General features: G+C 37.9%; 1 protein-coding gene across 1 annotated transcript in view; it reads right to left on the bottom strand.

The window, feature by feature from the left end:
* LOC105437307 (myb-like protein X) overlaps window positions 1-25,586 on the bottom strand; it is a 35,843-nt gene extending 10,257 nt beyond the window's left edge. The window contains exons 1-7 of the mRNA XM_030987444.1: window positions 25,517-25,586; window positions 23,482-23,546; window positions 22,120-22,268; window positions 19,515-19,736; window positions 17,196-17,310; window positions 16,344-16,416; window positions 13,837-13,935 (exon numbers count right to left, since the gene is read on the bottom strand). Coding sequence (XP_030843304.1) covers window positions 13,837-13,935; window positions 16,344-16,416; window positions 17,196-17,310; window positions 19,515-19,736; window positions 22,120-22,268; window positions 23,482-23,516 — 693 coding nt within the window. The 5' untranslated portion in view covers window positions 23,517-23,546; window positions 25,517-25,586. The remainder of the gene's footprint in view (window positions 1-13,836; window positions 13,936-16,343; window positions 16,417-17,195; window positions 17,311-19,514; window positions 19,737-22,119; window positions 22,269-23,481; window positions 23,547-25,516) is intronic.
* Between the last annotated feature and the right edge of the window lie 1,401 nt (window positions 25,587-26,987).

Here is a 26,987-nt window from a genome sequence, read left to right as displayed (position 1 = left end):
GGGAAAATGTACGGAGCGGCCATTTTGAAAGAAAAAAAAAAGAAAAAAAGGGCCTCCTTCCCATTTTTCAAAAAAACAGGACGCTAAACATGTTTTTTTTTTAATTTGGCCTTATATAAAAAAACAAAAACGATTCAACTATACCGGTAGTTATTCTTTAAGCCACTGGAACTGCGTAGAGTTCCGTAGTGTGGCGTACCGACTACGCAGAAATTAGGCTGCGTATTAATGGGAAAATAGTCCCTGCGTAGGTTATGCGTAGGCCGACGTACAGGTTTGCTTATGGTTGCTTACTGTGTGGAAAGCTTTTACTGCTTTGTCAATCTGGCGTAGGGTAGCGTACTGTTGCGTAGTCATGTAGCGTAGTGTTGCGTAAAAAGGCGTACTTTCTGCGTCAAGTTTCTACGCCGAAAGTACGCGAAAAAAATTAAACATGTTGAATTGTTTTCGTTCATCTTGCGTACCCCTTTCCGTCCCCCAGCATATAGTAACGTAGGCCAGCGTAGTTGGTACGCAACACTACGCAACTCTACGTATTGACCCCACGCCAAATAAAGTATTGAAAATATGCTCATCTGACCCTAATTAAACGCCTAAACCCCCCGAGCTTTCGGGGGTTTATGGCCCCTTGAAACTCGTGGACCCCACGCCTACACTCAACTCGCTTCGATCTACCTGATCCCCCTCGCCCCCCCCCCCCACAACCCGTGGACCCCACGCCTACACTCAACTCGCTTCTATCTACCTGACCCCCCCCCCCCCCACACTTTGAAAAATGTTTTGTGGGGTCTGCATGTAACATGTAAGATGCAGATTTTTTTTGTAACATGTAAGATGCAAAAAAAATATTTTGCCCCCCCCCCCCAACGATCTTATGGCACTTCGGCCTGCCCGCTGTTGTGTTCACGTGTAGGCCTACTTCAATGAATGGATAGACATAAATAGTCGCATGGATGGATACATAATATAGCGTATAGTTGTCGAATATTGGCATGTTTGGCCCTTCATAGTCTCTTCGACTCTGAATAGCTAGCTCACTCACTCAGCTCAGTCGAGCAGCCAGCGCAGCTGCACTGCACTACACACTGTATGCGTACGGCAGAGCTCTTGAAACTGAACGATGTTTTTCTCTGATTTTCTTGTGAAAACTTTCCTTTAATAAATGATAATCAAAACTGAGTAAACATGGCCAGAATAATCACAAAATAAGCTTTGATTTCATACCTCCACTCACGAAAACTATATAAAAATCCCGGCAATAATGATGGAAATAGGTCTCTAAGTTTGGACGTGGATGGGAAGACATCTGTTGCGCTGATCATGAAATAAGCTAATAAATATCAAATAAAGACTCGACTCGTTTAAATTTTAAATATGAGGTCTACATTTTAATTAAAATAAAAAAATGGTAAAGATTACAACATCTAAAATATACAAAACAAACACGGGGAAGAAAAAAAAAACACTTGAGACGGAGGCGGGATCGAACCCGTGCGTGCAAAAAGTGCAAGAGCTGCCGGCGAATCGAACGCAACCGGCGCCTCAGACCGCTCGTCCACTTCCGTTTCATGCTAAAGCATGAAATTCGTGACGGATAAGTGGGACGTGCGGACGCATCGACGACGTCGACGACGACCGGGACGTCGCACCGGGCCGGGACGTGGCCAATTCCGTAGATTGAAACCCCGTCCGTCCGCGGGACCGCCCGGCGGCGCCCGGGGGCGGGCGGGAGGGGAGATTTGGGCGCCGTAAAATGGACCCCGGATACCCCCCTCGACGCCTTAGCGTATTATTATATGGATGTTTTCTTTCCCACACGGTGCCCCCCCCGTGTGCCCCCCCCCCCCCTGGCAAGAAATTCCTGGATCCGCGCCTGTGTTTGTATAGTCCCATATCCACATTTCTGTGTACAGTGCATGTGACTTTTAGCAAAATATGGGCCAATTTCCTTATCATTTTGATGATTCCCAAACCTCACAGTATATGGTAAACAGTTTATACACCAATAATCTCCAATATTTATTATTATTATTATTATTATTTATTTGACCAATCAGAAAACATACAGTGAGTATAACAATCAGATAATACATTGACATTTCATAATACATTCAAACAGCTTCAGGAAAGTGGAGAGGAGATAGAGAGAAGGATACAATCTGCTGGTCAGGGGTGACAAAAGCAATTTAAATTGCTATTACTCGAAAGCATGTCACCCCCACAGTCTGCATCCTGGAAAATTAAGAGTAAAGAACAGAATAAAAATGTGTTACATGATCAACATTTTCCGAACGCTTCCACACAGTTTCGTTCACAATGCAACCACATAACGTTTGAGTACACTGGTATATCAAAAACATTTGCACACATGAATTTTTTTACGAATTTCACAGAAACAACAATTTTGCACAGACACAACAATTTTGCAATTCACATAAGTTCTAAGCCCAGATATGCCAATGAAAATATACCCGAACCCCAGTGAGCCCACTTTAAAACGGAACAGGAAAAGGAAAAGGATAAGGTAGCAAAATGTATGTTCTCACTTCTCTCCTGCTATCCTCATATTTGCTATTTACATGTACGCATATTCAAGACGGATGTTTAAGAAAAGCAGCACCAGCACATGAGGTCATATAAAGCCATGTGCAACATGATAAAGACCACATTCACTGAAATAGAGCTGAAGATTGCTGGTAAGTTTAAACAAATTTCAATTGTCTTGTTTGGTCAAGTTTAAAGGTAATAAAAAGTTTTGGTATGGGGTCATGAATTTGGTTCAAATGAACATATTGGAAACATACTGGTATCCGATCCTACAATATTCAGTGATCGTTGTCGCAGTTGAAATCAAGTCTAAAGTTGTTAAATTTTAGTTAATAAACTCTTTATGTTGTATAGCTCCCTCTCAAGGTCAAGATATTAATTAAGCTTTAAAACAATGTTTCTTGACTAAAATCGACCGATCAGCTATTCCTGTTTGGAAATTATATATCACAATTACATATTCTGAGATTTTCATGGTCGCAGCTACCATTGTACGGCCGTAGTCGCTATTCGAAATTTATCAAAATTTACCGGGAGCACCGGTAAATTTTTATATTCAATTTTTCTCATAAACAGAAAAGATTTAGGGGCTAAAATTTCTAGTGCTTATAATACATCCAAAGGGGCATCCAAATATATCAAAATTGTAAAGAATCACTATCCACCCAATTTTCAAAATTCCCAAAACTTTGTACTACCTTTAATGTTTTAATATTGTATTTGTGCATTTGTCATTATTACTTTTCCTCCTATACTGATCATATGAAGGAGTATAAACACTGTATTAATACAAATATGACTGAATAGCTTGTCCAAGATTGTCTAAGCTGACACTGAAAATGTGTTTACCCTACTTTTTTCCCCCTGCAGATTTGAAGTTACGGGTACAGCAACAGACATTTGTTCAGTAACAAGTCTTTGATACATTTCCAACAAAAGAACTTTTAAGCAGTGATTGCTCAGGTCATTAAAAAGATTTGAAGTTACCGGTACAGCAACAGACATTTGTTCAGTAACAAGTCTTCTTACATTTCCGACAAAAGAACTTTGAAGCAGTGATTGCTAAGGTCATTAGGATGGCTTCTTCCAGCGCCAAACAGAAGATGTTGTTTCTGCTCCTGATTCTGATGATGATGCAGACTTTGTCCGGGCAAGACATCGACCAAACAGCAGCCACAGCTCCTGCAGAGTGCAGCTTCGCAGAGACACCACGTGGGCTTAAGGCCGACTGCAGCGGACTGGGCTTATCGACAGTGCCTTCAGACCTGCCACAGGAAACTGCTATTCTTGATCTGAGTAGGAATGGTGTCACCACTCTCCACAACTCTTCCTTTCACAGTTTACCAAACCTGGTGGTTCTTGACTTGACTAGCAATCACATCACATTCATCGAAGATGGCTCTCTACTTTGCCTGCTAAAGCTACAACAGCTTTCGCTGCCTCAGAACAACATAGGTGAATTGAAGGACGACTTGTTAAGGAACAATCAGCAATTGAATATCCTTGACTTGGCTAACAATATGCTCACAGAGATTCCCATGACGGCCATAAGCCCTTTGAAAGAAATTAGTGTTTTTGACATGGGAAACAACAGAATTCAGTTTCTAAATTTCACTGGATTTAAGAGTGAGAATCTGTCTTCGGTGCAACTACAAGGGAATGATATCACAACCATAGATACTCAAGATTTGTATCCACTTGAGAATGCATCCAAATTGTCACTCTCTCAAAACAAAATAAAGACTCTACCCAAGTACACATTTAGTCATCTAAAGCATGTCAGCAGACTCTCACTCACTAACAATTACATTGAAATATTCAGCCTCATGCCATTTTTAGGAATGACGTCTCTAACTATACTTCTGATGTCTGCGAATAATATATCTAAAATCCTTCCTGTCATCAATTCTACTGAGAACCTACTGAAAATTCCCCAGATTAAAAGCCTCCACCTAGGAGAAAACAAGATCTCAGTCATTCCTTCAAAGGCTTTTGATGGCCTTGATGAGCTTGAGAATCTTGACATATCTCAATGTCGCATAGTGCGTCTTCAAAACGATTCATTCGCTGGTCTGACCTCACTAAAATTCCTTACTCTTGCGAACAACAAAATCATAGACATTCACAGCAGGATGTTTACTGGTCTTTCTCAACTTCAGACACTTAAATTCTCTAACAATGAACTGACGGCGGAGAGTGCTGTCCAAATCAAAGGACTTCAAACATTACAAAATCTAGCACTGGATGGAAACCATATCGAATTCCTCACCTCTCTGGTTTGGGACTTACCTAACCTACCAGCTCTAGATATATCCAACAATGCCATTACACGCTTAAATGATGACTCCTTCTTGGGCATAGCTAATCTCACAAATTTGACCTTGGCTAAGAATCCGATTGCTATCATAAAGAACAACGCTTTCAGAGGACTCCTAAACTTGGAGAGATTGGACTTGTCTGCAGGAGGCCATATCGGTTCCTTTGCTTCTCCCTTTGCAAATCTAAGACAGGTCCTAGAAATCCATTTATCTGGCACATCACTGGACCCTGGGCAGCAAACCTTTCTTGGCCTTGATTCATTGCAGAGGCTTTACTTGAGTAAATGTGGACTGAGTAGCGACTCCTTATGGGATTCAAAGAAGAATGTCTCCATTTTCTCAACAGTACCTCTACTGGAAGTTCTTTACCTCAGTGGCAATGCTCTGAATGAGATGCATCCAGGAACTTTTCATCAACTGGAAAGTGTTGCTACATTAAGGTTGGACCACTGTTCAATAGCAGTGTTACATCAAGACATTTTTCGAAATTTGTCTTCCCTTGCGTTTCTGTTCATTGATTACAACAACATCAAAGTTTTGCTACCGCAGCATCTGATAGACCTCCATTCTTTAAAGGCCTTGTATGCCCACCACAATGACATTGAACATATAAACCATGATGTCTTCTCTCAGAAGACATACTTCTTTTTACTCTATATTGCAAACAATGCTATATCTTTGATCGAGGAGGGGACAATACTACCAATGAAGAACCTGGATATTTCAAACAACCCTCTCGCATGTGTTTGCAAATTGATGTGGTTCAGAATGGAATTGGACAAGAGCAACATCACACTGGAGAAGCCACAAGAAACGACCTGCTCACTGACATCCCTCCCTTCTCTCGCAGGACAGCCACTCTTGAATTTCAAGCCAAGATATTCATGCGCCCCAAACATTGCTCTCTACATTGGAATATCCATCCTCTGTGTTTTTTTCCTACTAGGAATGGCAACTGCCTATCAAAAACGTTGGTGGATCAGCTACAAATGCTTCCATATTAAACTCTGGATACTGGGTTATGAGGAATTCCAGGATGGTCGAGAACACGTCGATTTCAAATACGACGTCAATATTGTCTTTGATGAAGACGACGAGGAGTGGGTACAGGATACCCTCAGACCTGGCATCCAGGAACACCTTCCACATTTGAACAGAGTGGTCTTTGGAGACAAGGACCTCCCTCTGGACATGTTCTACATGGATGCCGTGATCTATGTCATGGAAAACAGCTTCAAGACTGTCCTGGTGGTCAGTAAATCTGCCATCAATGACCACAACTTCATCACAAAGTTACGGCAGGCTGTTGATCTGATGAATGAGGAAGAGATTGAGAGGGCTCTGCTGGTCTTTAAGGACGATATCTCTCAAGGAAGGATGCCCTATCTGGTGAGATTACTTCTGAGTCAGAACAAACCCTACCTTCTCTGGAACAAAGAGAGGTATGCTAAGAGACTGTTCTGGGAGAAGTTCACCAAGAACATGCTTGTAAACAAGATAATGAATGACCTATTACCTGTTTAACAATTCATTTGCTGCTTTCTGAAAACCTAGACTGCCATATATTCTGGAATGTATCAAGTCTTGTACCTGCTGTACATATATGTACCACATAAGTTGACTGTGGCAGTCATATTTTAAATTCCATTTGTCGAGTAGGTCAGGCAAAGGGTTAAGATTTCTGGGTAAATATTTGTCAATGGTTTTACTATAATGAAAACCCATTAATGTTCTATTACGGTTAAAGGCGTTTTGAAAAGCGAAGTATATGGCTTTAACATGACAAAAGGTACTACACAAATAATTGTTTGTCTAAGAATCAATAAACTGAGACGGACTGCACTTACGGACCACTTTGTGAAGGTAGCAGAATTTTTCATAACAAAGTGGTTGATGTCTGATATCTCATCCAAACTTAATGCCAAACAGTTTGAAAGTAGATTGGGTAGATCAACAACACACTGTCTTGTAGATATTGTAAACTTTCTAACGAAGCATGCAGACAAAATTGGTACCAAATCCACTCTAGTAACAATAGACTTTTCTAAGGCTTTTGATAAAGCTGATCATACAGTAGTCATCTCAAAACTCATCCACCTTGTGTCTTGTCCCTCAACTGTACCCTGGATTAAAATTTCTGACTGGTCGCTCCCAGTGTGTTCGCTACCAGGATGTCGTGTCTACCTGGGCTCCAGTGAACATGGGCGTCCCACATGGGACACGCTTAGGCCCGGTCTTCTTCCTAGTCCTCATCAATGATGCATTGGCATCCTCAAAATTGGAGCATTTGAAATATGTTGATGATATAACAATATTGGAAGAGAGACCACGGGTCACAGCTGCTGAAGTCCACAATGGCCTATCTGAACTCAACACATGGTGCAAAAACAACGCCATGCAGCTTAATGCTAGTAAATGTCATGTAATGAGATTTAATTTTGGAAAAAAGTCGACTCCTTCCAATTAATGTAAGGCTTGGGAACCAGACACTTGATGAGGTGCAATCAGCCAAAACCCTGGGGATACTTTTAAAGTCAGATCTGAAATGGAACAGCCATGTCGATACATGGTGCATAACGCAAATAGGCGCATGTACATGCTAAGGTCTCTCAAACCATTCCCATACATGCCAACATTTGAAAATCAGAAATCTGTACAAATTATGCTATTTAAAAAAAAAAGAGGAATAATCCTAACTCTCCTATTCAATACTACAGACAAATTTGTACAGGAAGAGGAACACCTGCATTAAAATGATAATTATCTTCTCCCAAAAAGAGGAATGTTCCTCTTTAATCTGAACAGTTGGCATGTATGCATTCCAATTACCATGGAAAGACTTATTATATGTATACACAAGCTATGTCAGGCCTCTTGATGAGAATACTGCTCCAGTGTGGCATCAGGGCTTAACAAACCAACAAAACTGCCCAGATTAAAAGGATCCAGAAACGTGCACTCCAAATTGTACTGGGATCATTGTACTTGGCCTACGAAAATGCCCTACAAATGACCAAACAAAAATCTCCAAACTCTGGACACTAGAAGGCGAGAACTTTGCAAAAGATTTGCTAAATCACTAAGTTTTTTCTATTGTAACCATTTGAAATAGTTGGCCCTGCTTACAAACCGATCAGCACATGATCCGTATCAAATCCATGAGTATTATTAATATATATATATTTTGCTATCGCGAATCTTAACTCATGACGAAAACAGTCCATTTAAACTTCACCCCACTTTGGACCCGAAAGTGGGGTGCATTTTGGTGGTAAGCTCACCACAGAGCAAGAGAGAGGTAGAGTCCCTAATCTGCAGTATAAACAAACTTTGCCAGGACATCGCCAGCCCAACCTTGATAAGTACTGCTTGGAACTCCTCCATGATGTTCTAGTCTTATTCGCAGTCTCATATAGGTTCGGATTATGTCCATTCTCATAGCTACCGGTATACATGGGAGATGCCAGTTTCATCTTCCTTGCTTCACTTTATATCAGGACCTTCCTGGTTATAATTATGTTCCTTTCAAGTTTCATCATAATTGTCTAGTTCGATATAGTACATGGACACAATTAAATATGATATTGTCTAAAATTGTCAAAAATATCTTAACATCGAAATGATTTCTGGTCATGTTTAACTATTTTAATTGAAGCCTCTAATACTTTTATGAGGATGACATAGTCTGCAATAAACTTGACAAACATTATCATCCATACTATATGTCGTAGTTTATAACAATAATTACTCATGAACCTCACACTACAAGGACAACATTCATCCAGATTCTGAGATTGCTCATTCTCACGAAGCTTGGTGTACGCGAAGATATCGGGAAAGAAAGCGGTCTGTAATACCAGACACGCAAGTGGGGTATTTCGGTCCCCGTTCACCGAAAAGTAAGATTCTCCATTTGAAAGTCGGGTAAGGTCGACAAATATAGCCTCTGTTAAAGGCGTTACTCCGCCACCAAATTTATTCGCATAGACGAAATAATCTCGAACGCGTTTAGAAAAATGGTGTAGGCCTAGGCCTATAAGGAAAGGCCGGGAAAACATACATTTTGTTGGTTTGACCGTTAAATATTTTTGAGGTATTAAAGCAAGAATAGAATGTTGTAAATATTGTTTTCGTTACATTTATTCTGTGCGTAATCTCAGGGTCTACTCAACTTTCTTTGCCTATTTCTTGCCCCCCCCCCCAAACGGCAGATCAAGGATTTGAAAATAGGGAGTGGCCGGGGCTCAGACGTCAAATTTGAAATAAAAGGGGGGGGGGGGTGGTTGTTTAGGCAGACGGCATATTTCTTGGAATTCGTTATAAAGACGGTATTTTAAAAAAATGATGATTCTGGCAAGAAAAGAATTGAATTTCATCAAACTTTTATTCGATTTAATATGATCTGTATACGTATAGGATACAATATTTATTTCCCCACAACACATCAAGCCGTGATGATTGAATGTCCATTGCATGTAACACGAAAGAAACAGAAACTCTCAAATCTACAATCCTTTAGAAAGATAATAATTAGCCGAGTAATTAGGGCATTACAAGACATCGAAGGACTTAATCTATTTTACAATAGTTGATGCAACCATAATGGAACATTATGCTTCTCGATACTGAGGATATGAAATTTCAGCACAAGTGTATTTGGTTTCAAAATTTTATAGCAGTTCGTTAAAGAAACATTTCGATGCTCACTTGTATAATAAATCTCTATGACAAGCTCATTTATATCACGACAGTTAAACCTTTTCACTTTTTGATACTAAAGATTGTTGAAGAATTGCCTAATTGACCGCTCGGATGATTTTTTACCTTTCTCCGAAACCTCTTGGTTTTTTGCTCATGATTATAGCGCATTATTCTTCTTGTCACGGTATGTATTAATAAGCAAATACATATCTGCACAACGAACGTCTTTATGATTATGATGTCCTCGTTTCGTTGTATGTTATAAATTTAATATCATGACGATCGACGAGAAGTGCGTCAAAAATATCTTAACATCGAAATGATTTCTGGTCATGTTTAACTATTTTAATTGAAGCCTTTTTACTTGATCTAATACTTTTATGAGGATGACATAGTCCGCAATAAACTTGACAAACATTATCATCCATACTATATGTCGTAGTTTATAACAATAATTACTCATGAACCTCACACTACAAGGACAACATTCATCCAGATTCTGAGATTGCTCATTCTCACGAAGCTTGGTGTACGCGAAGATATCGGGAAAGAAAGCGGTCTGTAATACCAGACACGCAAGTGGGGTATTTCGGTCCCCGTTCACCGAAAAGTGAGATTCTCCATTTGAAAGTCGGGTAAGGTCGACAAATATAGCCTCTGTTAAAGGCGTTACTCCGCCACCAAATTTATTCGCATAGACGAAATAATCTCGAACGCGTTTAGAAAAATGGTGTAGGCCTAGGCCTATAAGGAAAGGCCGGGAAAACATACATTTTGTTGGTTTGACCGTTAAATATTTTTGAGGTATTAAAGCAAGAATAGAATGTTGTAAATATTGTTTTCGTTACATTTATTCTGTGCGTAATCTCAAGGTCTACTCAACTTTCTTTGCCTATTTCTTGCCCCCCCCCCCCCCAAACGGCAGATCAAGGATTTGAAAATAGGAAGTGGCCGGGGCTCAGACGTCAAATTTGAAATAGGGGGGGGGGGGGGGTGGTTGTTTAGGCAGACGGCATATTTCTTGGAATTCGTTATAAAGACGGTATTTAAAAAAAATGATGATTCTGGCAAGATAAGAATTGAATTTCATCAAACTTTTATTCGATTTAATATGATCTGTATACGTATAGGATACAATATTTATTTCCCCACAACACATCAAGCCGTGATGATTGAATGTCCATTGCATGTAACACGAAAGAAACAGAAACTCTCAAATCTACAATCCTTTAGAAAGATAATAATTAGCCGAGTAATTAGGGCATTACAAGACATCGAAGGACTTAATCTATTTTACAATAGTTGATGCAACCATAATGGAACATAATGCTTCTCGATACCGAGGATATGAAATTTCAGCACAAGTGTATTTGGTTTCAAAATTTTATAGCAGTTCGTTAAAGAAACATTTCGATGCTCACTTGTATAATAAATCTCTATGACAAGCTCATTTTTATCACGACAGTTAAACCTTTTCACTTTTTGATACTAAAGATTGTTGAAGAATTGCCTAATTGACTGCTCGGATGATTTTTTACCTTTCTCCGAAACCTCTTGGTTTTTTGCTCATGATTATATAGCGCATTATTCTTTTTGTCACTGTATGTATTAATAAGCAAATACATATCTGCACAACGAACGTCTTTATGATTATGATGTCCTCGTTTCGTTGTATGTTATAAATTTAATATCATGACGAGAAGTGCGTCAAAAATATCTTAACATCGAAATGATTTCTGGTCATGTTTAACTATTTTAATTGAAGCCTTTTTACTTGATCTAATACTTTTATGAGGATGACATAGTCCGCAATAAACTTGACAAACATTATCATCCATACTATATGTCGTAGTTTATAACAATAATTACTCATGAACCTCACACTACAAGGACAACATTCATCCAGATTCTGAGATTGCTCATTCTCACGAAGCTTGGTGTACGCGAAGATATCGGGAAAGAAAGCGGTCTGTAATACCAGACACGCAAGTGGGGTATTTCGGTCCCCGTTCACCGAAAAGTGAGATTCTCCATTTGAAAGTCGGGTAAGGTCGACAAATATAGCCTCGGTTAAAGGCGTTACTCCACCACCCAATTCGGAACAGCTTGCCACATGCAGTATCGTGAATGCGCCCGGCACTCTGAGCGGCCGTTTTTCAGTGTATTTTCTTTTAGTGTTCTTAAAAATTTGCCGTGTCGTTTGATCAAAGAGGTCCTGGGCAAGCTTGCCTATTAATGATTTGGTTCAATACATACGCCATCTAACCTTTATGTTTTAAGGTAATGATTATATTTATGCAGAAAAACTAAAATACTTGTGACAGTGCGATTATTTCAAGTCGCCCTTTTTAGGTTATTATGCAGCAACATGACCAATCAAAGTTTGGTCCAGTTAACGCTTGTTGGTTGGTGGTTTATTTTAAGTTTATTTGTCCAATTAACTTCTATATCTTCTCAATGTTTCCTTTCCATCTTTCCTCATGTTTTTCACTATTATCACCTTTGTTCTATATACCTTTCGGCTGATATTATTCTTTATTTTTCTCCTTCTTTCAGCATCTCTTTTCTAATTTTCATTATATATTTCTTTATTTTCTCCTAATTTTATCTTCTTTAGCCATCTTTCCTTATGCCCTTCTTTATTTTCTCCGTCTTTCTAATTTTCATCTTTCCTTATGTATTCCTCTATTTTCACCTTGTTTTATTCTCTCTATCTTTTCTCATGTATTTCTTTATGTCTAACCTTCATTATCTTCTGTTTCCATCTTTCCCTGTGTATTTCTTTTTAAACCTTCTTTTATCTTCCTTTTCCATCTTTCCTTATGTTATTCTTTATTTTCTCCTAATTTTATCTTTTTCATCTTTCCTTATGTATTCCTCTATTTTCACCTTGTTTTATTCTCTCTATCTTTTCTCATGTATTTCTTTTTTTCTAACCTTCTTTATCTTCTGTTTCCATCTTTCCTTATGTATTTCTTTTTAAACTTTTTATCTTCCTTTTCCATCTTTCCTTATGCTATTCTTTATTTTCTCTTCCTTCTTTCCCTCCATTTCCATCTTTCCTTATTATCACCCGTCTTTCCCTATTTTATCCTCCCTTTATATTTTCCTTCTGCATTTTTCCATTGCCAAGCACATCAATGTTCTCTTCTATACGTAAAAGAAACTTAAATAGCTAGTACTTGCTAAAAAAAACAATATGAGGTGAGACTTTAGACACACTGAATCCAGGCCTATTATAAATATAGGTGTAGGGTCTGCGATGAGAAGACTATGAATCTGGACTGGATATCAGATACCACTACCAGCTGGTAATCCCTTTATCAGTAACTAGGCTATGATTGACCACTGTCTCTCTCCCCATGGACCCTACTGGTAATCCCTTTATCAGTGGTCAGTGCTCCTATCAGATTATGGTAGCTCCAGGAAAAGTGGTGAACTGGTGAGCAGAGCTCAAATGAGATGTTTTCCTAATGAATTTTCTATTAATTTGAAGTAATGTTCCGATGTATTAACTGTAATTTACTGATTGTTTCAATCTGTTAAAATCCCTTTATTATTCTGAGAGGAAAGATTATCGCTTATACATATTTCAGTATATCTTTATATTTCATATCTTACTATGAACTATAACAAATTTGTAATTCATTTTATGTTTGTTTGACTACCGGTACACATGTATTACCTATTGTATTTTAATGTTTTTATCAAACAAACCATTAAAGTAGTCACCTGAAGAAAATTTACGGCAACTGATAATTATGGACAAATTATATATGGATGGAAAGATTTCCGCTGCAGTCGGCCTTGAGCCCACGTGGTATCTCTGCGAAAGAAAAATCACATAGATATCATGGAAATGTGTAAAGTGCTTTGTGGCTAGCTGTATCTCGCATGTGACGTCACAAATCTTGATGCTCTACGGGAGACCGCTGAAAGCAGAGAATCTTGATCTCAAAATCAACACTTTTGAGAGATGATTACTTCAGGCCCCATACATATTTTGAAGAGGGAATTTGTTATATTGGATCATTAAGGCTTCCCCTTTGCAATGATATGAATTTTGCATCAATTCAAAACACTTTTGATTCTTCGGATAACTCCAAGGGGGTGTTTCACAAAGCCTTTTATCAATGACAAAAATCAGTGACAAATCTGCTGATAACCAATCAGAAGCAAGGATTTTAGTAGCTTATAACAAAAAATGTCATTTGTCACTGATGACAATTTTTGTGAAACACCCCCCTGGTGTACTTTAATTACTACTTACGGAACCAGGACATGCTGCGTCTTCATATTTCTGGATATTGGAAACCTTGACCCAGCATCTTGTGACTTTCTTGTCAAGAAAAACAACATGGTAGTCGGTCTGTTAAAGAAACAAATGAATAAATTGAGGGTTAAGTGACACAAAGACGTAACTCCATATTTTTCCAAAATGAGTATTTGATATCAAAATGTTCAGAAAAATGTGGGCTTTCCAAGAAACACAAAGACTTAACTTCACCCAACACCCCATTAAAGTTTATGGATAGGAAAACTAGACTTAACTCTTTAAAGGCCCAAGTGCTCAGTGACACATAAACCACTTTTTCTCAAAATGGCCAAAATGAAGTTACGTCTTTGTGTCACTGACCCATCGAATTAAAAGAAAGCGAGAGAACTGTGAGAGAGGTATCTGAATGCACCTTAAAACCTTACTAAGCTGGTTATCACCCAATTACATAGGCTATAGTAATCATGTTTTATAACATCTCTGTCTTATATATATGTTTTGGATTGTATGCCCTGCTTTGGCAGTTTATGAATCTCAAGCACCATATGTATGCTGATGACACGCAGATATACTTTTCGTGTTCTCCCACACAAGGGGAAATTGATGCCTGGATTGCTCGTGTTGAAGCCTGTATAAGTGACATTAGGAATTGGATGAAGGAGAATTACTTGAAACTCAAGGACGACAAATCTCAGTTTGTTATGCTGGGTTCCAAGCAGCAACTCGCCAAGTCGGTAACCCCCAATCTGAATATTGGTTTGTCATCAATTACTCCAGTGAAGAAAGTTCGAAATCTTGGAGATATTTTTGACTCCAATATGACCATGGAGTCGCAAGTATCATCAAGTGTTAAACTTGCGATCCACAGTCTCCGCAATCTTCGTGCTATTCGCAAGTATCTCACCACAAAGGCGGCTGAGCAGCTTGTGCATGCATTTGTTACATCCCGCATCGATTGTTGTAACTCTTTACTCTATGGCATCCCTATGTCTCAAGTTAAGAGGCTCCAGCTTGTTCAGAATGCTGCTGCCCGTCTAGTGACATATACACGCAAGTTCGCCCACATCACTCCAGTCCTTAAATCCCTGCATTGGCTTCCTGTTGAACATCGTCTCACCTACAAAATCCTTCTGATCACATACCGTGCCTTGAAGTTCTCCTCGCCACAGTACATCTCTTCTCTACTCAACTTTCGCAAGCCTGGTCGTTCTGGTCTGCGTTCTGCCACATCAACTCTGATCATCCCTAACAGTAAGACCAGACGATCATGGGGAGATCGAGCATTTGCCTCAGCAGCCCCCCGATTGTGGAACAGTCTCCCTAACACACTTAAGGACTGTAAATCAGTAGATAGTTTCAAGGCCAGCCTGAAAACTTATCTAATGGCCAACTTTAACAAATATCATCTTCTTTTTTTTGTTATAACCATGTGTAATGTAATGTAAGCAAAATTGTTTCTAAGTGTATTATGTAGCTCATTGTAAGCGCCTTGAGCACCCTCTGGGTGGATATGTTGCGCGTTATAAATGTCTGTATTATTATTATTATTTTATATGAGCAATGACCTGGGCTACTCTTATTATATATGTCTGTGACTGTGCAATTTGTTTACGTTTATACTATGTTCCTGTATTGAAGATTGACAATAAAGTGATACAAAATCAAAAATAGTTGATAAATACAAGTATCATGTAGGCATGGTTTTAAAGGTTTTTATGAATTATGCCAGTGCACAACACCCTTGGTACTAATACATGTACAAGGTGTGGAGGGATTTCGACAATGAATTTTCAAATCCATTGCTAGACTTATCATCTTTGTTTTACACCATCTACATGGAGCTGAAGGTGTAAATGCACTGCCATGGGTAAGCATATCTCTTCTCATACATAACCTTTAAAGGTAAAGACCAGTATTGGAAACGCCAAATTTCTTATCATTTTGATGATTCCAGAACCTTGCAGATGCTAGATGCTAGATGCTAGATGATCAACCTTTTCTGATCGATTCCACGTTTCTTTCACAATGCAATCGCATGACCATAACTGGTCTTTACCTTTAAAAGTACTGCAAAAGATTTATCTTTTAGCATATGCACACAGGCTGCGAGGGTAGGTCAACAACTATATGTAATCCCTTTTCATTTTCCTTTTGCAATATAAGGCTTTAAATACTGACTGATATGCATGTTCTGTTTTGTATATTGGTTATTTTTTCTATTTTTCCTGAAGTGAAATATAGAAAGATAAATCCAGTATTTACCAAATATGTGATTCAAGAAACCAGGGAAAAAAAAGAAGAAAAAAAATTAGGGGGCTACTTTTCAAGCTTGCTTGCATGAAAATAACACTCTTTAATTTGTTTTGCATTGAACTTTATGCAAATTTTGGGGGCTGTTTTACGACTTTCGGGGGCTCTTTTTAGCATTTCGGGGGCGAATTTGCCCTGAGCCCCCATGTATTTTTTTCCCTGCATCAAACTGTACACATGCTTATACTGACCACATATCCTGTCACTGGATCTGGATATAGGCACAATTCAGAATCGGGATCTTCTTCAATCATAGCGGGCCACCTTAATAAAGAAAATTACAATATAAACTTAAATAAAACCTCATAAATTAGGCCAAATAACAAAAATAATGTGTTTGTCGACCGAACTTTTAAAAAAAGGAGGAGGCAGGGCATTACTATTTTGCAATTTTTTTCCAAGATGGCTGTCATGCTAATTATAGCTGGCCAAGCCTATTGTCAACAGATATTGTGCTATGTGAGTAATAATGATGCAATGTATGACCCACAAATATCACCTTAGAAGCTATTTAAACAAAATATATGTCACAGGCTTTTTTTTTTTTGGTGCTTTTTTTCTTCTGAATAGTAAATACCGTAGTGAAAAGGGGAGGCGTTGGCCCAAAAGGAGGCGGGGACGAGAAACACTTCATGTTTGTTATTTGGTCTTACAATATATTACAAACTTTTTTGTTTAAACCTTAAAAATTCAATACAAAGTTAGTCTTCTATAATCATAGCAGGCTACCTTAAGTAAAAGTATTATAACATTACCATACAAACATAAAATTGCAATTCAAACATTTATTGATGAAAGGGTTCTCATGTTACCTCTAAAAATATATAAATTAGTCAAAATGATTAAACCAATGATTTCATATCTTGTTACATGTATATAAACCACATTGAAAAATCAATAAAACATGATTAAAACGCTGCTGCAGAAAGATAACCTGATTATAGACCATGTTTAAGTATCTTTTCTCCCTTTGATTAATATCCCTTTATTTTGATTTATTTAAAGATGAAAAGAAAATGGAATATATTTAGTTTTGTTATTACCATGGGAATCCCTGCATTTTTGCCCATACAAGTGAACCTTCTGTAAACTTGGCATGCACAAAGTCCAGGGTGGAATAGTCTTGCTCTGGTAGAAGGCACGAGTTGTGTGATGTATCTATGAAGGAGAAGGATTATAATAAATGGAGGAAAAAAGAAAAGAAGGAAAGATGGATGAGAGCAATAGGAAAAACAAAAAGAATGAGAGAAAGAGAGAGAGAGAGAGAGGGGGAGGAAGGGAGGGAGAATATGAATACATGAATACATTTTGGTGCCCTCTTGACAAAAATACTACCACCTGTGTATCATAGAAGGTGCACAAATAAATAATGATTACATAACTCTCATGGACACGTATCCAGCAATCATCTTGACGAGTTTTACAGTTATGTACAAATGACCTTTATCTACCCATACTCTCAGATAATATCTTCGAACTGGCTTATTTAGTCACATTCACAAGATGACTTGATTTAGATAGTAATGATGATGATGTTGATGATGATTCAAATATACTATATCCGGCTTCACAACATGTTTCCCAAACTCATGTAAGTTCCTATAGGATAAGTTTATATTTTGACATTTAGTGACTTCAGAAACAGATGCTGAAATAAAGATCAAACATATTTTACAAACTTGGAGTTGCAAAGATTTCCATTTCTGTAAGAATGATCTATCCTGGATTATTCAAAGGTAACACACTTTAATTGATCTTCACGTACGTTAGTTCCTTCCCTTCTTATTCCCTAATCCCCAAAACAGGCTGGCTTCAAATCTCTCCAATCCGTTGCCCCTCACCTATGGAACAAACTCCCTGCATTTCTGAGAAATAGTACTTCACTTGACTTTCTTTACCGTAATTAACGGTGTATAAACCGCACCTTTTTAAAGTTTCGATTTATTCCCCTCCACCTGGCGCTATGCCTGGCAATGATTTCCAGGTCAGTAATCGGTGTGTTGAATCACCACTCGGAAACTAGAACAACACGCAAATTTGTCTGTCATCTTGGTTTGAAAGTAATCTTTCTGATAGATCTCAATAATTCCTCCAATTTTTCTTCTATTACATGGCGTACCACAAGGTTCTATCCTAGGTCCTCTACTGTTTTTAAATTTACATTAATGATCTTACACATTCAGCTGCACCTCGCAGTTAAATGAAAGGCCTTCCCACGTTTTTTTATTTATCAAACACGGACCTGGCTTGCTGCCGACAGAGTCGGCAAAAAAAAAAAATCATTAGGGTGCGGTTAATACACGAGGGCGGTTTATACACCGTTAATTACGGTAATAAACATCTTAAACTAGATGGATGTTTGACTGCGTGCAGTCGAAAGTGATACCTCCGCCATAGAGCGATTTTATAAAACCAAAACAGAATCAATTTTTCAAATTCAAGTTTGATTGTAATCCATTAACAGGTTCTCAGAATATTGTGATTACAAGCTATTTTTTCATATACATATACTGGTATGACCCTTTGATCTTTGACCTCATGACTCCAAAATCTAATCAGTTCATTGGCTCTGCAAGATACATACATGACCCAAGGATTGGCAGGAATCCATCGATCGGTTCTTGAGATAACATGGTCACGAGAACGGGACATACGGACGGACAACCTAAAAACATAATGCCTCCGACTACTTCGTTGCGGAGGCCTAAAAACATTTTGATCTACATTTTTTATTAATTTGTTGATAGCCTAAGGGACAGCGCCTTGTATCCACTGGAAACGGTGCCATATAAATCCAATCATCATCATCATTACTATTATTGTTATCATTGTTATCATTATCATTATTATCATTATCATTATTAAAGAGAAGGTTGAGTTCTGGGAAGAGGTGAAAAATAATTTGTTAGTGTTATCATTGTTAAGTGTGGAAGAACATCAAGAAAAGGTGTCCCCTGAACAGCATGGCTCTTCAAATGCCTCATATTCTAAATATGACAAGTAACAGCTTAAAAATGAGGCCCAATTTTTATGCCACATTTGTGTAGTCCCATATAAATATACATCTTTCAGTGTCTAGTACTTGTTACTTAACCAAGACTGGGCCAAATTTCTTATCCTTTGATGACTCCAGAACCTTGCAGTACACATCAATACTTATATGCTCCATGATCAGCTTTTTCTGATTGATTCCACACCATTTCTTTCACAATGCGATCGCATGACCAGAACTCAACTTTATCTTTAAAGCACCTACGGTAGCAATTCTCACAGGTATAGCTGCACAGAAGTACAAGGTTCCTTCCAATAACTTTGTACATGGATAAAATGTGCTGTTCTGCCATCGATCATGGTCAAAATACCTGAATTCATTTCACATGTCCAGACGTCCGGTACATGGGACGGGTCAGTGATGTCCGACAAGAAACGCCATTTCATGCACTCCTTGTCGGTACACTGGACCCAGGTTCCTGAAACCTCGACGTCGCGACCGGTAAACTTCTGTTTCTTGGACCCTCTGCTCTTCCTGCGTTTCATCTTCCTTTTCTTCTTATTGCAATGTCTAGGTGGAGAAGGCTCTTCTTCTGTTTGAATCAAATACAGAGCGACAAAATAAGCCTTAGCTAAGTAAAAAGTCAGGATACATATAATTCAACAAAAATATCCTTTAATAATCTTTTTAGAAATAACTTTATTTTTTTTTATGAGAAAAATATCTGGAACAAAATGGATAAAGTGAAGTTAGAATCAATACATAGATTTTATGATCAATTTGTATCCTTTACGACTGACTTTATATACAAATATATAATAATTAAGATTGTGTGTGTGTGGGGGGGGGGGGGAGCCATAGGCATAGTCCCCAATTGCATATTTCAATTCTGTTTTTTCATCTTAAGAACAAGATCTTTCTGATAAATTAAAGCATTGTATGTAGCAGAAGAAATAATTGTTAATACCATCAGTTATCCTACAATTCTTGAAATGTTTTAGTGCATTAATGGTATTCTTCATGTGTGGAGATTTGATGAAAGAACTTCTACTATTAGGCCTTAAATTTCAATATTTTTAGGGCAAGGCCACTTTTCTTTAGGGCACATTCCTATATTACAGCACAAATAGGAAGAATTGGAAAGGGCACAAAAAATCTCCAAGGCCAATGAGAGGGGCATTGAGGCCAATCAAAGGGGCATCCACGGCCATGGCCTTGGTGGCCTTGGATTAATTCAAGCCCTGTACTATACATGTATATTAATTCAAATAATAAATGTTTGACGCAAACTACAGTGGATCTCTGTTATTGTCATATTATGACATATACAGTGTGAGTCAAAAAAAAAGTTTACACCTAGAAAATTGCTAATAATTTTAAAAATCATCTATGAACAGTAATCTATTATACATCTCATGAAAGAGTGTTTCATCCCAAATCATTTGGTATCATTTTTGTGTGGTATGTGTTCACGCTTGGATGAACAGGAGGCATTGTTTGCGAGAGTGAAAAAATCGACTTGCGCCAAAGTTGCCTATCTGATGTTTAAATAAAACAATTGGAATTTGGGTATTAAATCAGTTTTTGCAGATCCAAATAACATCCCTGACAAAATTAAACATGCCACACATATCAAATATCAAATATCAAATATCAAATATCAACGAACACTTGTGCGCGTGTGTGACATTGCTTCTGCAAAAGGGCATTTGCAATGCATTTCATTTGATACATTCAATTCATTCTCTCACTCCGTTATTATCCCAACATAATACATTGCACTCTCGCAAACAATGCTTCCTGTTCATCCAAGCGTGAACACATACCACACAAAAATGATATCAAATGATTTGGGATAAAACACTCTTTCATAAGATGTATAATAATTTATTGTTTATAGAGGATTTTGGTAATGGTGGTGGTAATGGTTTTATTAAAATAATTCATTTGCAGCCAGATGGTTGAATTGCAGAACTTTGTACATTGTAAAAACATAAATATTTATACAAACATAAAACGTATTAAGACATATCACGCAGTGAATGAATTAAAAAATCAGTGTACACACATATATATATATATACAAATTAATACAATTCATAAAATTCGTTTAACATTCTATTCCACAATCATCATAGGGCTGGAGGGAAATATAGAAGAGAGGTAGGGAGGATAATAGTGCAGACAGCACGGGAGACCGAGGAAAAGTGTGAGATAGAGACAGAGAGGGAGAGAAAGAGAGAAAGGGAGAGAGGGAGAGAGAACGAGAGACAAAGCAAGAGATAGAGATATATATATATATATATATATATATATATATATATAAGATAATGCTGAGGATGAGAGTGTATATCAGACATATCGAAAATAAGGTAAAAAGGTAAAAAGTACAGAAATATTTTAAAAATAATTAGCAATTTTCTAGGTGTAAACTTTTTTTTGACTCACACGGTACAATGAAACCTGTCTATAAAAACAACCCAAGGGAGACAAGAAAAGTGGATCTAATAGGCAGTTGGTTTTTATGTACAGGTTTCTTTAGCACATGTTTCAATGAGAAACCATTTTCAAGGGAAACAAAAAATGCGGTCTTTGTAGAAAGGTGGTCTTTGTAGACAGGTGATCTTTGCAGACAGATGATTGCTAAAGCAGGGGGTGTTTCACAGAGATCCTAAGTTAAACTTATCTCTAAGTTGGACTGAAAAGTTATGGAAAGCCGTTAGCATCTCTGAAAATATTTTGTAAAAGTAATTTTAAAAGGCATAAAATGTTGATTCAAATCATTCATATTTTCTATCATCAAGAAGATTTCATGTTCTTGATGCGGAATTTGTGAAAAGTCTAAATTACTTGAATTTTGCTTTTGAATATGTTTTATTTAAAGGCTACAAATGGCTGTCCATATTTTTAAAGTACAACTTAGAGTTAAGTTTGACTTAGGATCTTTGTGAAACACCCCCCGGGTTTGACTGTACCATCTTGAGAAGAAAATATGAGTCTTCTGCTGGGATTCTTGGGGCAAATGGCTTTGTGCGTCGGCCTTCTCTTAACCTTCTGCTTCTTCTGCCTTGGTGGTGGGGTGTACTCTCTGTCTGACGGTTCATGCTTTACTGGAGAAAGAAACCTAATTCCAAAGTAAAAAGATAACAGTAAAATACAATACCAGGGGGGTGTTTCACAAAGACTAAGATTGACTTTAATTGCCACTGTTTGCTCTCACCATCAACTGGCATTGGTCTCTCAAGGGATGTATACATTGTGGTCACAAATCTACATCATCAATTTACATTGTTTGATAATTCATTGTTGAAGGAAAAAATATCATCTAAATATCATAATGGTGAGAGCAAACACAAACAGTGGTATAAATGGCCTGCCATAGTTAAGTCCAACTTAAAGTTGATCTTAGTCTTTGTGAAACACCCCCCAGTAAAGGGATCAATCAATGAATTTGTTTTTGTGCTATATAGGAGTTCCATGTTTTGGGAAATAAATCAGTAGACATCATCCAATATATGAAATATGACATTGTACATTCATAATGTCCAGTTTAAACAAAAGTAAAGACTTTCAACAGAAAAATTAAATGTTAACTTTCATCACGATAATAAAAAAATGGGACACAAATTTTGAAATGTCCATATGATAAGGGGAATGCTCAATGTTGCTTAACTTCCTTTTTTTGGTATATATAAAAGAAAACAATCCATAAGAAATATTCCTCTGAAAACAAAATATATGCGAATTATTTCTAGCAGAGAAGAAGATCTAACAAAAGATTTTTTTTCTTCTGGATGCACAATTTAGAGAGAATGTTATTTCATTGTTGATGAATCTCAAAGTAAAATGAAATGAAAAAAATTAAAAATAATAATAATACTATTAGTAATATTGAAAGTAAAAGAAAAGATAGACATTATAAAATTTTAAAAAAATGTATTTAATGAGAAAACAGATATATTTGGTCGAGAAAGATATGCCTTACCTATTTAATCTTTAATAATATAAGATTAAAGGCTATTTGAGGAAACCTGGTCTTGATTTTATCAACCAACAAAAATGAAGACATTAAACAGTGTTCTCTTCTCATGCTAAAACAATGGACATAGATTTAGAATCAACAATTTTATTTTAATGATTGTGATGAGCATCTTGCATCATCGATCCTAGATATACTGGGCTTTCTTTCAATTCAGACCTGTTGAGTCTGCAGGGACTGTTTTAAAAAAAAGGAGGGTATATTTGTAGAAATTTTTCAAAAATGCAATGAAAGCAACCTCAAAAAATTAATACCTTCTCATCAACAAAAATAGGAAAGAATAGTAAATTATACTTACTCCTCAATTCCACTCAATAGTTCATTCTCTGCCATGCTGAAAAATCAGATCTATTAGAAAAGTATCTGCAATGAAACACATTGGACGATAAAATCTTGAGTAAATCTGTGATTTCAGATCTTTTGATTCCAGAATTATCTTAACTTTTAACTAAAATCATGGAAGTCTTTGGGCATGGTTCTTAATTATGAAAGAGAAAACAATGTTTATAGTGATAAAAAACTAAATTACTTGGTAAACAAAACTAACAATTACCATTGGTGCTGCTTGCACATGTGAACAAAGTCAGTTTTCAGAATACCACCCCATATTATTACTGTTTGTTAACATATAACAAAAATTAAAAATGTAATTAAGAAGTTACAATTGCAAAATTAATTTTCATTTTCCCGGTCTTGAAACCAGTTTGCTGTAAACTCTAGATTACTAGATCTAGTGTCTAGCAGCTTTTTACTTTTAGACTAAACTATCATAGACGAGGCGGGATAGCTCAGTTAATAGACCATTGCATGCCAGTGGTCTCGCGTCTCGTAATCCGGCGACCCAGTGGTACCAACTGATTGTATGATATCTTGCCTTGCAAATTATGATATTACCTTATTTTTTATGGATCACATTTTTTTATAAATCAGCTGTAAACCTCTGTGCGCAAAGTAAGGTCTCATAATTTTATGACTTTTTTAGTTGTAGTGCGCACGCTGATTCAAAATCAAATTTTTAGATCTCAATATCTCCGGAATCCTTTGACGATAAATTTTCTAGTTGAACCAATTTGTAGTAAAAAACTTTGCTTAGAGTTAGACTAACTTTGTTAACTTTGGTCACCCCTTCAATCATACATCATCATCACTGACAGCTAGACTCGAGCACGAACTGAACAACAGCGGTTTAATAGAATAATACAGTAACTCATAATTTCCATCTAGACTACCATAGTCCATACCAATAGTACCAGTCCATGGCATTGAGTGGAACCATTTATTAATTTTAGTACGATTTTGGAATTGGATGACATGACAACAATACATCATTCAATCATGATTCAATCATGATTCAATCATGATTCAATCATATTCATGATAAACTCCACATCAACCATCTCTCTCTGTTGATGTCCCTCCGCTTTTCCGAGATCAGCGAGTTCATCGCCAATTGCCATTGTCATTTGAATCATTATGAATATGATATCACTCAGCACACTCTCTCGCTCACCGACTCAGTCACACTCTCATCTCAGTCTCACTTCTCTGACTCTGTCTGTGTCTAGATCTAGTAGTCTAAATGAGTAAATCTACTATCTCTACTCTAGTCTCAACCGATGTGTTTATGCCCAGCAGTGCCCTGCATCGAATAGACTAGATCCAGAATAACAGCGAAGGCCCAGAGCTCAGAGCCCAATGAGCCTAGCTAGCACTCAACTCAAGCCAGCCGCCGCTCCGGGCGGCGTTATTTTTTTATGCGGCACAGATTGGGGCATGGCGCGTGTTAAACCTATGGGAATTACGTTCTTTCCCTTCTGAATAGTGTCTGCACTTACGTGAGACTAGTCATGTTAGCTAGCGCATTAGCGCTGCGAAGAAGTTTGTATATCCACCGCGAACTATGTGTTTAGATAACATTCCTCTTCGTTTAAGTTAGTAAGTTTTATTGACTAATTATTGTGATGTTCTCCTTATTGACGTGCTGCCTCCTCTTCAGTTTCCAATTTGATTTTAATTGTTGATGTAATGATTTTCCATGCGGTAGTGGATTAAATGTAACACTATTAAAAACAGACCTCTACTACTTAGTACTTATACTGTCTAGTACGCACACGACCAGTATTAGTCTGTACATCAAGACCCCTTTTTAAAAAAAGCCCCAATCTGTGCCGCATAAAAAAATAACGCCTCCGGGCGGGGGCCAGGTAGAGCAGGCTCAGCTCAGTGCAAGTGCAGCAAGTGGCCGACTCCATATTTTAGTATCAATAAATAACAAACATTACATTCATATCTACATTCAGTCCCTATTAAATGTACATTAAATTTCTACTCACCTGTTCTTTCAAATGAGGACACGTTACCACAGCAGACTGTAACTTCGTAAGATTAATGCAGCTTCCCTCGGCCTCGATCAGCTGCGACTAGCTCGTGATGACGTCATAATTTTGAGACCGTTTGAGCATTTGATTTTCCCGCGAGCTCGAGCGCGCGCGTACACTGCAGTACAGTTGCCGTGGACGTGCAAATATCGATGAAACGTCATATTATTATTTGGAAACACTGTTTTGAAAATCAAACTTGCATGTATGATGCAGTAAAATTCTGCACTCATCAGTTCTTTTCAGTAGATATTATTGTTAACAGGTTTACACAGGGGGGGGGGGGGGGGGGTGTAAGGCCCTATACTATAGGCTTATAAATTGCCCTATATGTATAGTAGCCCCCCCCCCCCCCCTCGCGGACCCTGCATGGACCACTGCCACTATAATAATCAGGAGTCGCCCATGCCAAATAGTGACATTGATGCATTTGTTTACTCCCCTATTCCCCCCTTACCAGGCGCGGATCCAGGATTTCTTAGGGGAGGGGGCCCAACTTTTTTTTTTTTTGCTCCCGAAAATTTGAAAATCGCGCCGGCCGAAAAGTCGCTCAGTTGGGGGGGGGGGGGGGGGAGGGGGGGGGGGTAGTGAGCACTTTTTTTTTTTTTGATCCTCAAAAAAAATTCAATATGCACCCCCCCCTTGAGCGCCAGGGGGGGGGGCCCAACCCCCAAAAATCGTAAAAATCACGTGATTTTACATGATTTTTTTTCTCAAGGGGGGGGCCCGGGGGGCCCGGGCCCCCCCCCTGGATCCGCCACTGCCCCTTACCATCCACCATGGTAACCATGGTTATCATGGTACCAAAACAATGAAATACATTGGGTCATTAAACAATGTATTTCATTGTTTTGGTACCATGATGTCCATCATGGTTACCATGGTGGATGGTAATTTGGACAAAAGTACCATGGTTACCATAGTACATTTTTGTAAGGGCCGCCCCCCCCCCGGCCCGAATTTAAAAAAAAATAAGACAGTGTATGTCACTTCAATAGGTACTCTCTAAAAGAAAATCGAGTGATCACGGACGTCACTCCTCTGGAGAGTGAAAATGTAGTGAAAATAGAGTGAACATTTACTCTTTTCTTCTTAAAGAGCACTCTAAAATCAATCGATTTTCACTCCTAAACAAGTGATCACGGACGTCACTCCCAAGAAAGTGAAAAAAAAAAATATATATATATAGTATCAACAGTATACTGTTTACTATCCAACCAAGTAAAACATATATACCGAAATTATACATAAAAACTGACCTGCTATTAAAAGTGATTAACTTGAGACCCCCCCCCCCCCCCACTCAGTGTTATTTAGGGTACGCATATGCATGTTCCCTCCTTTTGAAAACACCCCCTAAGTCCAGTGTGTAAAACGGGCTTTTTGGTACTACGAACCGGACTTTGGTGGGTGAAAAGTACCCCTT

Source organism: Strongylocentrotus purpuratus, unplaced genomic scaffold, assembly GCF_000002235.5.
Source record: "Strongylocentrotus purpuratus isolate Spur 01 unplaced genomic scaffold, Spur_5.0 spur5_scaffold_16, whole genome shotgun sequence".
Classification (NCBI taxonomy): Eukaryota; Metazoa; Echinodermata; class Echinoidea; order Camarodonta; family Strongylocentrotidae; genus Strongylocentrotus; species Strongylocentrotus purpuratus.
This window is presented reverse-complemented; position numbering and strand designations above follow the sequence as displayed.